This window comes from Watersipora subatra, chromosome 8 (genome assembly GCF_963576615.1).
Source record: "Watersipora subatra chromosome 8, tzWatSuba1.1, whole genome shotgun sequence".
In the NCBI taxonomy this organism is placed as follows: domain Eukaryota; kingdom Metazoa; phylum Bryozoa; class Gymnolaemata; order Cheilostomatida; family Watersiporidae; genus Watersipora; species Watersipora subatra.
Window position 1 is genome coordinate 27,271,478 of NC_088715.1, and position 13,793 is coordinate 27,285,270.

At 37.0% G+C, this 13,793-nt stretch overlaps 2 protein-coding genes across 2 annotated transcripts; both read right to left on the bottom strand.

Moving 5' to 3' along the window:
* Positions 1–520: 520 nt before the first annotated feature.
* LOC137402405 (uncharacterized) lies at positions 521–2,221 on the bottom strand. Its single transcript, XM_068088904.1, has one exon. It carries the CDS (start codon positions 2,219–2,221, stop codon positions 521–523), a length of 1,701 nt encoding a protein of 566 aa, XP_067945005.1.
* Positions 2,222–2,490: 269 nt separating this feature from the next.
* Positions 2,491–3,483, bottom strand: LOC137402406 (uncharacterized). Its single transcript, XM_068088905.1, has one exon. The coding sequence runs from the start codon at positions 3,481–3,483 to the stop codon at positions 2,491–2,493; it is 993 nt and encodes a 330-aa protein (XP_067945006.1).
* Positions 3,484–13,793: the final 10,310 nt, after the last annotated feature.

Below are 13,793 nucleotides of genomic sequence, written 5' to 3' on the forward strand. Positions count from 1 at the left end.
TGGGATTGGCTGAAAAGTTGTCCGCTATTGCATTCTTTGCACACCGTTTCACAGAAACATATTGTGATACAGCTGCACCGTCAAACAGAGGTAGTTTACAATTCTTTAGTCGTTGTAAATGCGTGATGAATTCAACTCCTACCAGTGTCCCGGCAGTGCCCATGGCTCGTATGTAAGCATTGATACCTTTCAGTTTTGTAATAATATATCGGCGTTGGTGTTGACCGATAAATTTATTTACTTTGCCAGGTACCATAATGTATACACATATGTACTTGTTGATGTCATTCTGTTTGAGGAAGGCGAGGCCTGTGAGCCATGTTTCCATTTGTACTTGCTCTGCCATACAGCCTCTCGATGTGAGATCTGCAAGGTTATCCTTTGTGGATACCTTTTTCCACTGTCTTGCGTCTGACGAATTTCTGATCTCTGCGACTCTATTAGCCACATACACGTGAAACTGTTTGGCTTCATTATGGATGTAACCTAGCATTATGGTCGAGTCTGTCCAAAAGAATTATTAATCTATTGATAGCTTAAGCTCCTTTCTCAGCAGGTTGGCTAGCCTGCTGGCCGTAACCGCTCCTTGTAACTCGAGTCGAGGGATTGTAGTCACTTTCTTTAAGGGAGCCACTCTCGACTTTGACATAATGAGGTGGCACGCGATTTCTCCTTCTGTAGTCGTGTACCGCAGGTATGAGCAGCCACCGTAACCTTGACTGCTTGCATCAATGAAATGGTGTAACTGGATTGTTTTAATGTTTCCCGTAGGTTTCGGACAGCGCTTGATGCTGAAGTTGGCTAGTTTTCCTATGTCATCTAGCCAGTTTCTCCACTCTCTCATGTCGTCGGGTTCTAGCAACTGATCCCATTCCAAGTCTGCAGCTGTGACTCTTTGTAGGATGAGTTTGCCTTTTAAGATGAGTGGTGATATCAGGCCCATCGGGTCATAGATTTGTGCAATTTTGGAAAGCATGTTTTTCTTTGTGATCGTCGCATTGTTGGTTTCTGGGGCTGAAAAGTGGAAGGAGTCGGACTCTAAATTCCATTCCATCCCGAGGGTTCTTTCGTTAGGAAGCTGTTCTTCGAAGATGTTGATGTTTTTGATTTGCTCGCTCCTTTCCGATTCAGGTATAGCCAAAAGTACAGTTTTCCTGTTGGAGTTGAACTTGTCTAGTCTGATATTTGCTTTGGTGCAGATCTTAACTGCATTAGTAATTAGATCAATGGCTTGTTCCTCAGTGCTCACACTGGTTACGCCATCGTCTACGTAGAACTCCTCTTGTAAGAATTTTGCAGCATGTTGGTGTTCATCTTTGTAGTCGTCAGCTATTCGGCGCAATCCGTATGTTGCTACAACGGGGGAGCCCGCGGCACCAAACAGATGTTTGGTCATCCGGTAGCCCTTGATCTTTCCATTTTTGCCAGTCCATAGGAATCTGAGAAAGTCTCGATCAGGCCTATCAACAATGGAGTTGAGAAACATTTGCTGGATATTGCACGTGATCGCTACAGGTTCTCTCCGGAAGCGTAGCACGATTCCAAGCAAGGAATTAAGATTGTCAGGTCCGCTTAACAGCTCATCATTTAGAGCTACTCCCTTAAACTTTGTGCTTGCGTCAAATACCACTCTCAACTTACCCTTTCTTTTGTGTCTCACGCCAAAGTGTGGTAAGAACCATACTTTACCTGATTCTGTTGTGCTTGGTGCTTCTTCCGCGTCTCCTGAGTCAATCAGATCCTGCATAAATTTGTTGTACTCACCTTGATAGCTTGCATCAGCGTTGAATTTCTTCAGGAGTCCTTGGAAGCATTGCTCAACATGAGCTCGGTTGTTGGGTAATGTTGGAGATGCAGTGAAGGATAAAGGCATTATGTAGTTGCCACTTCTGTCTACCTCCGTTCTCTGTTCCATGATTTTCAGGAACCGAATGTCTTGTTGCAAAAGTTTGTCGTCTGATTTGGCATCTTTGAAGTCTTGCTCCAATAGGTCCATGATTTCCTTGCCTGCTGAAGTCATGTATACTTTCCGGTTTACTGGCAGCATCGGCTCACGTCCCCCACACATGGTCCAACCGAATAATGTTTTCACTGCAAAAGGCTCACCTTTAGTGCTCGGACGAGTTTCCAGCGGCTGAATGACCTCGGTATAATTCATTCCAATCAGCAACCCAATTGGTATGTCTAACAATGGTGGCATATGTTTGGCTATATTGGACATGTGTCAAAATTGTTTGGCCTGCTCGGGTGATGGTAATTGACTCTTGTCACACTGGATGTTTCTTTTGTAAGCGTTTATGGTAGCTGAACTGTCATTCATAAAACCTGTTAGGTGGAAATTGTCATATCTCTCTATATCCGATGTCTGTTGTCCATTCATTGTGTGGATAGTAACATTGGGCTCTATAACACTTACCTTTGCTTCTAACCTCTTTAGAACTTGAGGGGATGCGTAGCAGGCATCCGACATTTTGTCTAATAGTGCGTAGACTAACATTGACTTTCCAGACAGCACTGACATCTTAACTGGTATGGCCATAGTTGTGAGTCCATTTGTTGTAGTTGTAGCCAACACGGTTTTTGTGGTGTTGCTGGGTGGTCCACTCTTCGGGTTTGTTTCGTTTGGTAGTACTTGTACTCTCTGAGTACCGCTGTTAGTTGTGGCTGGTGGACTTGGTTGAGTTTGAGTAATTTCTTTTCTGGGTTTGAAGTTCGGATCGTGGTAGACTGTAGCATGACTTTTTCCACAGACGCTGCATTTGAGCTTGGTCGCACACTCCTTGTAAAGGTGTCCTGGAAAACGCATTTGAAGCAGAGGCTGAGCTGTCTGATGGTTGAACTCTTTTCTGCCTTGGGAAGTCTCTGCAGTTTACGGCATTCGCTAACCTGATGGTTATCTAACTTACAATGAACGCATCCTTTATCGATAGCTGTTGAGAATGTATTCCTAGATTGACCAGGTCCTTGCAGTCGCTTATCTGGTAGTTTTGTTTTGGAGTTGAATCCTCTTGGTAGTGGAAGTTGTCCTATCTTTGCTTCTTTTTTTACAAAGCTGCAGAACTCCTTAAAGGTTGGGTAGCGGTAATAGCTTTCTTCAGTTTTGGCTACTATTCTTGCCCACTTCCACTTTAAGCGAGGTAGTTTTCTGCACATATTTTCGTTTTTGCTGTAACCATCCAACACTCTCAAGAAATGGACTGAACTCTGGGCACTAAGCAAGTGGCCTAAGAAGTCACTGAATTCTAGTAAAGTTTTTCCATCATCAGATACACTCGGCCACTTGGAAAGCTGGTCTCTAAAGCTCCTCGCTAAGATCTGCTTGTTTCCATATCTTTCTTTCAAAAGTTGTCGAGCTGCAGCATACGCATGTTCTGTGTTTGACATGAAATGTCCTTCGATAGCTTTCTCAGCTTCGCCACCTGTAAACTTCTTGAGGTAACGAAGTCGTTTTACTCCATCAATTCTCTCGTTTCGTAGGTACATGTCGAAATCTACTTCCCAGTCCTTGAACTGTAATAGGTCTCCTTTGAATACATCTGGCTCAATGCTTCGTCTTCATATGGCAGATGCTAAAACATCAGCTAGCTTGTCCATTGGATCTGCCTAGTTGTTTGTGCTTGTGCTAGGACTAGGAGCTTTAATTTCTCTTTGGTGCAGTCCTTTGCTGGATTATTGTATTGACTGTTGAGGGTGGAGATCAGGCTCACTTTGTAAAGTCGGCTGAAACTGCAAATCATTTTCTTGATGTTGTTCTGAGTAATCTTCAGCTGCTTCCTGGTTGTGTACACTACCTTCGTAGTGTTGCTGTTCTTCTGAGCTTTGTTTTTCTGCATTTGGTGATGCAGCTGGTAGTTCATGTTCATACATTCTTCTTTGATTACTCTCATCTGTTAGTTCTTGAAATAGTCTTGCGTTTTTATTAATTTCATCGTTTAGGTTTCTCATCATCTCGGCCTGCCTTTCTTCTTCTTGTTCTTCAAGTGCATCAATATCTTTATCTATGCTGTCTCTAAAAAACTTCATTTGAGCAAGCATCTGGGTGTACGTGGTTTAAAAGGATTTGGGAAGCTTGCCTTCATCATTTTCATGGAGTGTCAGCAGCTCCTGGTATGCACCAAGAATTTCCTTAGCCTGATCACCCAGTGCATCGTGAATGTCATAAAGCAAGTCGAGAGAAATAATTCGAGACAACTTCTGCTGAGAGACCTTGATAAGTCTGTATGTAGAACTAACCAGTTTCGTGAGCTTAGTACTTAGCTAGTAAATATGGCTTTCTGTAGCCTTAAGACCTGAACCAACATTTCTGCGCTCTCGCTTGCTCGTCATATTTTCTGCAGCCATAGCTGTGGAGTTGTTAGTAGGGTTATCAACAACATATTCTGTCACTACAGTACTACTACCATTATTGGTGGGTTTATCAAAAACGGGTTCAGAATTCTCAGCATTAATTGGTTGTTCAAGTTCTACAATAGCCTCTGTTTCACAGCTCGACAGATCAGCAATGGCATCATCACTCAAATCATTTACTGGACTAGACATTTTATGACCGTATAGATACCTATCTTAGCAATGTTTATTTTTCACGCTTTTTTATGTCGTAGGATTTGTCAACAATCAAATGTGTTCAGCTTACACGCAGAGGTGGTTGCCAGTTAATTTTCAAATGATATACAATATGAGGCAATTTTAAAATTCACAAATGCACAGAATTTTACACTCTTATAAAAACTCTAAATGAAAAGAATAATGTTGATATCGAGAATTGTTAGTAATTGCAATATGACAGACAAATTAAAGCGATTACACAGGTTATCTAGCGTAGAAAGAAATGCGTGCCTATATTGACAGTTGAATTCGTTGCACTATGCTATGAATCAGTTATACACATGTGTCAAATGTTCACCGTTTCTTGTTTACTTAGCTGCTTGAGTAGGCTGCTGCAGGATTGCTTCATTCATTTTCCTCGGCTGGCTTGTCCTTGTGGTTGATGAGCTGGCTGGGTTCCTCCGTCCGCTGTACTATTTATAGCTGCTGCTATCTAGCTGATTTCCTCGTGAGGTGTGGTAGCGGAGGTTATTATGTGGTTCGGTTTGATTATGCGTGTCTGAATGTTCAATATAATTCTACGAATTTTTATGTTGACAGATCGTGTGCGTTGCACCGTTGCAGCACTAGATTTTATGTTGATAGGTTATAGTCACTTCTCTTTATTTGCTTGTAGATGTACAGATTGTTTCCGTTACTAGTTGTAGCACTATGCTATGATGATTCGTATAATGTTCGGGTTAGTTGAGCGTATGCGTATGGCACAACGGGTTTACAGTTTCTTCAGGTTAATTTGATCAGACTTGCTTGGTTGAAGTTCAGGTTATTTGTGCATGCACAGCACAACAGGTTAACGGTTTACAGGTTGGGTTGATTAGGTTGGTTTAATCGGTGAATCAAGTTATGCACTCCTCTAGTTTAGGTGTACAGGTTGATCTGCGCGTGTATTGCACAGCAGGTTGCCTCTCCTCCGTAGATTCGAGAGTTCACTAATAGTTCGCTTCTTGACGGAAAGCTGGTTTTCACTTACTGATTGTTTGTCTCTTGACGGAAAGCCGGATTCCACTTACTGATTGTCTCTTGACGGAAAGCCAGATTTCACTGTAGAGTTTTGAGAAAACTCTAAAAACACCGGATTGTGAGAGTTAGATTAAGATGCACTGATGTAGTGAGCCGTTTAGAAGTTTATTGACAAGTTGATTCTCGTTATACCTCACCACACCGTGAAATCTAAAAGATTATAAATTCATGAGTGTGTGTTCACATTACTAGTTACAGATAGTGATTAAAACATAGCAAATCTTAACAAAAACAATAATAGTGAAGCAAATATTACAATTTTATAATAATTCAGTATTATTTTGATAAACTGACCTTGCCTCCGTTCCCACAATCTTGATTAAGAAAGAGTATGTTAAGGCTTGTATAGCTTTGCTCAGGTTAGACTATAATTTTACATCTTGTTGATTGTGCTACTGTACAGCAACTGCCTAGGTAAAATTTCTGTGGGTGGTTATCATTCGATCGATCGATCGTTAACTGGCATGGCAGGAAAAGAAAATGCTATTATTTCTGACTTTGATTAAAACATGTTGACACATCCTAGTGTGGATGACATTTGTGGCTCAGACAGAATGAGTATGAAGAAGTTAATTGCTTACGGATGTTTTCATAATCTATTCAGGATGAGTGATGTGCCATTGGTGATGTGTATGAATGAAATATATTTATATTGTCAAAGGTAACCGGTTCTTGATTTAATTTTATTTTACACTAAACTGTAGAGGTTGTCCTCCTTGGCAATCCTACAGGCCACAGTTTAGATAAAACGTTCGTAATAGTTGCGAGCATTATCTGCGCAACCTTGTCTCACTGCTGAGACTTCTACCGCCAATTGTTCTTCCACTTCTACTGCATTTAATTTTGATCTTAGAAGTATTGGCAATTTATCGTAGTTCACTGCGCTACTCTCAGCCTTTATAATTTCTTTCAGACATGCTGCTGTGAGATATTTGAGATGAAGCTGTAACACCAAAACATATGAACACCTTAGTGTTTTATTCAAAAGACTGCAAGTTTCAAACTGCATGATAAATCCCTCAAAGTCGTCATCACTAGACCCTTTAAACTGAGACCAAATTTTACACAGTCACTCTTGTAAGATTTTCTTAGTTTACATTTGTCTCGTTCTGGTGCGTGTCCAGAATAACATAGCTCATGACTAGATTGTGGTAAGAAACGGCTCTGTCCTTTCATTTCTAATTCTTTGTCAGTAAACTTAGACATCTTCATGAGTCAGTTTTTGAATCATTTGTGCTATCTCTTCAGCCTTGCAATCCACCGCGTCAACAGCATTTTTTGCTGATCTACTGCATCTCCCATAGCAGCAAATCTCTTGTTTATACACGTATGTCATATGTTAGAAAACAGTACTAGCTAACATCAATGACTCTAAAAATAGAAAAGTAGATATTACCAGAAAATTCTAAGAATTGCAGGAATAAACTTAGGTGACCCATAATTTTTGGCAATGATCTGATAATGGGTATAAAAAGGAAAAACTGGATGCGAGCCAACCAGCTAGAAACTGGCGACGAGTCAGACAGCCCAAAAGGCGCAGAGAGCAAAGAGCCAAGACAGACAGAAGACAATAGAATTCAAGAGATAACCAGAGGAGCCTTGCAGAAAACAGCCTACAGAGGATCAACTCACCTACATGTAAAAGGAAACACACAGCAAACACAATTCACCCAAAGAAGTGACAAGCTAGGAAGCCATGAAGCCCTCAGAGAAGAAAGTTATTCAGCGTCCCTGCTGACAGAAAGAGGTATCAATACACACCCAGTAGAAATGAAGTCGTTGAACCTAGAAAGGCCATGTCTAGTAAAGCTAAGTATACAATAACTGTGTTATTTTTGCTTGAATTAGTTAGTATTAACAGAATAACTGTCATCTTTGACCATTTAAAAAAAATTGAGTTCGCCGGTGCTTGGAAACAAACCAATGGCATGTTATTGTTGATTACCAGATAATTACCTACATACAGTTGTAGGCCTTACAATCCTAATACTACTTGTTGTGAACAATGATACTTGGGTTCGCGATTGGCAACAGTGCGACACAGTCAACACACAGTTTTAACTCTTTCACTACTGAATTGAACTCTGACCGACGAGTATTCTGCCCAATTTAATTCAAACGGATTTTTGAAAAGCCTATACACCGCTAGTATTTCAACAATTTCTTGAGAATCAAATTAGATATATTTCTAATATAAAATACATTTTATTCAGAACAATATTTTCTACGAGATAAGTGTAAAATTGTTCAGTGAATCTCACTCTTGCAAATTTTCTGACGCTTTATTTGCGATGAATGACTGTGTTTCTTTTTGTCATGACGATACCGATCTGGTTTTCCCGTTTTAAAAATTAATTAAAGATGGAACTGCTGAGCCGAAAAGTTTTGTATTAAGTGCACTTGATTGACCACAAGGTTGTTTTATTGGAAACCCAATTTGATTGGTTTAGCTGATGCATGGGCTTTGTAATTAAAACAAAGTGAAACCCTATCGATAAGCCGATTTATAGCCTTACGGTCAGTACTTATATTACCGCGAAAGTCGATACATCGGCTTGCGGTAGCGAAAGGTTAAGGAAAATTATAGTAGTGCCAATCTACATTAATTGATTTGTTATTTCAGTGTTGAATTATAGCAGAAGTCGGATTTTTGTGGAGCAGAAGTGCCACTTTGTCTGTGGTCAAGATATGTCTTGGGAGAAATTGAACTGAAGGTACAGAGACTCAGCATTATGCATAGAACCATGAAACCATTGTAGGGTTGTACTTAAATAGAAACACCAAAATCACTACATTTTTATTGATACTCCTGTTACAAAAATTAAATATTTATATAGTATATTATTTAATATTATTACACACAAAAAACATAAATATTCACCCTTGATAGAAAACTATAGGAAAGACTGTAGTCGAGTCTTCCTGATCTTACCTTTTTGTGCCATAAGAAACTCTTCATCATCCTTGTGCTCTAGTTGATCTGCATCATCAAACCAGAGTTCATTTGTGTTTATCAGTGAAATTTTGCTAAAGATCAGTTTGATTCACAATATTACACCTCTGAGTACTTTAGTTAGCATTATGATAGCAGTTGTCAAGGTTTGCGTGTAAACATGCCATGCTACTGCGCAGTGCTGTACTAGTTGTCTTTTTAGAGTTACATGTATGTTAAAACAAATATCTACTGTATGTTAGCCCTCAATAAGATAACAATTACAAATCCCGGTCAGATCATTGTAAGCATTTTATGAATAAGGGCAAAGCTGCAAATAACAGCTTTCATTGGATGTGGCCAAAATGTTGCCATAATTCCATTCACAAAAAAGATTCATCAGTGCATCATGCACAGAAAGACCTCGAAGTTAGGTGTAATATGCCAAGATTTCAGGTAATTGCTAAGCGATTTAAAGTACTTTGGTTTTTGCTGCAGTAAAAACTAATAAAATTGACTAACAGTATCGTGACTAACTATTGACTAAAATTGACTAACTAATCAGTGTGCTCATGTTATTGCGTTATTGCTAGGCCACACTTTATTTCCGTCAATTTTTTCTTGAAGTCAGATCATTGCAGCCAAGATAATATTCAGTCATCAGTTATCTCAAGGAAACATCTGGTATAATTAATACAATAAAACTTATCGAAAGTACATGTTTATTTGCTGCGAGAATTCTAAACCAGGCATAAGGAAAAACCTAAAATCTACACAAAGGCCTTATTATGCCTAGGTTCCATGATTTATGATAAGATATACTGAGATTTATCCACTCTTCTCTATCTACTCCGCTGCAGTAAGTATAGGTTGCCATACAGCTCCTTCTACAAATTTGTAAGGATTTCAAAGGAGTTTTATATTAATATGATATTGTATGAGGCTGCAACCAACATCTTAAAAAAATAAGTCTGCGACTTTAACACAAAAACCATTAAACCAACAAAGAGTTGAATGCTCAAACTATTTGCCAAAATAGCAAAAACTATGTTGATGAAGTTGCACACAGTAACTGTTCGAACTAAATTTTATACTGACGTCATAGAACTAAACAAAAAATTAGCATACTTTTTTTGCAAATAAATATTAAGTTTATGATTCATGATCTTGGCCTAAAACTAAAAATTATCTGGTACAGACAACTTACAAAGTACGAGAAAACTAATTTTGCATCTTTTGTGACAGCAAATATACTGTCTAAAAGCAAAATAAGGTTCAAATATATATTAGGCCTATAACAAGCACATCACGTAAAAACACACTGACTTATATGAATATTAAACAAAGAAGGCACTTACGAGTAACTGTATTTTCTTTCAGTAGTCGCTTCAAGGCAGACATAATTTCAAGTGTTAAGGAATTGTCTACCGTTCTTATATCATACTGATTTTATTAAATAATTCATTAAATATTTCTGCCATTATTTCTGCTCATCTGGTGGGGAAATGTATGGAAACTTCTAAAATTTGGAAATTTGCTTTGCATAATGTGCTATGAAGCAATAATATGGTATTATGCAATATGTTATGAGGCAATATTCAATGATGCAATATGATCTGATGTAATATGTTATGGGGCAATATGCTATGATGCAATATACTATGATGCAATATGCTATGATGCATTATACTATGATGCAATATGCTATGATGCATTATGCTTTGATGCAATATGCTATGATGAAATAAGCTATGATGCAACATACTATGAAGCAATATGCTATGATGCAATATGTTATGATGCTATTATGCTATAATGCAATATCCTATGACGTTGTCTAAAATCTCTCTGAAAAGGTTATTAAGATATAACAAGAAATCAGAGCATTATTTCATAGTTTGGTATGTAAACTCATGCACTGTATATATCCAATGGGCCAATTTCTGGCTAATGAAGTTGGTACTGTAAACGTTGTTTATACAGCATCTTTGGTTTTATAAACTAAGACTGCTAGTATTTTAGTCTCAATCTATAAATATCATCTGAAAGCTTCTATTATAACAGATCTGTGGATACACTAGTAAAGTTAGCAGCTATTTTACTGACACTCCAGGCATTAATGGGAAGATATCTTGCTCAAATGTCGTGTGTGCATCAATTTTTCACTAAGGCTTTTTCCAACAATATGCGTGTCACCTTACATTATTCAAGTAGCTTTAATTTTAATTACAGTATATATATATATATATATATATATATGTCTTTTTGATAATAAATAATATTGTAATGAAGATAAAACATGGTTAATTTGAGGATCAACTCTGTTTGTAGCCCGAATCGCATCAGATTTTCAAGCTCAAAAAATTATTTTATACAAATGAACTACATTTAAAAGTTGGAAATACTTTTCTATATAATACAGCGATGTACAACATCTTACCTTGAAAGGTTATCAGATAAGCCGAATTTTAAATAACTTATTAGCTACCAGATATTGTAGAGAAAACGCCCTATATAATATGAGACTAATCAATAGGCCTTGTCTCAGAATTAAAATTTTTCATGTAAATTTTCTTGAATATACAGCAAATTTTGATCAAGAAATCATGCCATCCCTACTCTTACTCTTTTTGTTAGTCCACATCTCACTCGCTACTGATATATGTCCCTGTGATACCGAAACATGTAAAATCGCTTCTTTTTTGGACTGACGCGAAACTTAATAAGAAAGAAGTTATCTGCCCAGTCTATTCAGTAATTGACTTTTATCTTAGTTATTGTGATTGCCTCCTTAAAGCTGACTTCCTGCATGAAAACCTATGCCGGTGTGATAATCTGTTATTAGGTTGTTATTCTGTCTGCTAAAATCCTTCAGAGTGTGTTTACTGCTGATATAAGAGGCTAATAGGAGACTGTTACTGGTATGCGCTATGCCTAAATACTCGGTACCCTAACTGTAAAAACTCAGAGAACCACGCTTTGAATTATGGTAAGGTCTACTTTGAAGAATATGGAAAAACTTGGGGCTTTTTTCTTGTGAACGACAGAATTGGTTGTTGCTGTCAAGGTCTGTCTACAAAATGCTCTCGTAAAGCCTTTAAGCTTTCAAGTATAATTTTTAGAAATTTTTACATTTTTATTATATTTTATAATCAATAATTTTATGTCTCTGACCTTAACTTGTCCTCAAAATATGGTAAGCGAACACTTTGGTTTGATTCTCTGCATGTTTCCTGAAATGGTAATGACATTTTTCACTTGCTGACATGAATAAAGACAAACAACGTGGGTATATCTGCTTTCTTTGTATTACTTTTGCACCGTGTGCTTGATTTTATACATGTAAAATGTATTATATAATAACTGGACAGATTTTAGGCAAAACCATTTCATGTTTTAAGCAAATTTACCTTCAGTAAAGACCAGCTGCTTGTTTTGTTAAAAATATAGTTTTCAATCACCTTGAATTACTTTAGCTTAAAAAACTAGCTTCTGTACTATCTGTTTTATATACCTTTATATAAACAATTGATTTAAAATTCATTAATTTAACTTATCTGGGTACGATGCACAATTAATACATCAGACTGTTGCACAGATGAATACATAACAAAGTATAAAATTGCTTTATGATTTAACGATTTGCGTGGCCTGCCTCATGGGATAGATTTTGAAAATCTTATCTTAGTTTAAGTTTGATGGCTTTTAAAATTCATCTTTTAAATTATTTTAATAGAAAGATTACTCAAACATTAACAGTTGGAATTTTTAGCTGATTAATGTAAAACAATATTAAGATAAACCATGGAATGCTGTCTAGAAGCAGAGGAAAGATGTGTCTTGAATTCAGAAGTTTCATACAAACTTTATCGATATGGCGACTTTATGTATGTTGCTGAGCATGCTTTTGAGGTCTATATATAAATTTCAGAGCAAATTTTGTGAGTTAAGCACTTATTTTTCTTCAAAGAATTGAATAATACGTAGATGGTAAAAGTAATATGTGATTGAAAAGAGAAGTTTGTGATCAACCATGTGATTGAACAAACTTTAAAATCTACAGCAATGTGATTGAATAAGCTGGGGGATAACAAGTCACATGATTGGATAAATCTGGAAATAAAGAGCCATGTGATTGCACAAAATGGTAAATGATTGATTCACTGATTAGATAGAGCTGTGAATAACTCCTAAAAAAATTGATGTAACTAAATATGTTTACAATTTAAATATTTTTTATCATAAGCAATGAATTACTATCTTCTGAGCTTTTTTGGATGGTCAAGTGCTAATAGAAACATCGTATTTGTTCTCTTTTAAATTAGTGCGCAAATGATCCAGAAATAAAGTAGGCCTGTTTTATTAGCAGTATTGCTAACTGGTTGACCTGAGAAAACATATTAAACAATTTAATACAGTATAATAAAGGAATTGCTACCATCTAAATTTGTCCCTCTGTATTGTCTAGTGCTAATAGAAACATCCTCATTGTTCTACGTTAAATAGGTACACATATTATTCAGAAATCATGTATGCTTGGTTTATTAACAATATTGCAAACTAATCGGCCTGAGCCAATGCATATTTCAGTTTAATTACTAGTGGAACAGTATTCTGACTGCAAGTTACTTTTACAGTAATACTATGATGGCAATCTAATAGACTTTTGACACAAAGTCCTGAGAATTAGCTAAATTTATACAAGTATTGAGACTCTGCATTAAATCAGACCATGCGCTTGAGGTGGAAAGTCTTATATATTTATGATACTAATTTAACAGCACAATGTAGGACACTATTTTCATTTACGGAAACAACCCACTATGCTATCGTTTGTATTTCACCTCTTGGATTAAAAATAGTTTTACGGTAAACAGCTCTACTGATGTTAAGAGTGTTATAAGGCCAACCATATTTGTTGCAAACCGAATGAAATATATGTTTTACTCATAGAGTTATCTCCCCCTAGAGTGATAACTACACAAGCGTTTCCGGTGCCAACAAGGAGCGTTTAGGCCACGCCTCTTTTTTGTGCTAGTCGGTCGTAGTGATTGACCGAACAATAACATCAGCCATGAGAATGATCATGAATTTCCACAGTTAAGATAGTAATTATTGCTAATATTAAAGAAATGATGATTATAGTTTATTACTCTAATATATACTTATTATTTAAAGCAATTCAATACCTACATGCCTTGCAAAGGCACTGAATAGATAGTGAGTTAATGCAATC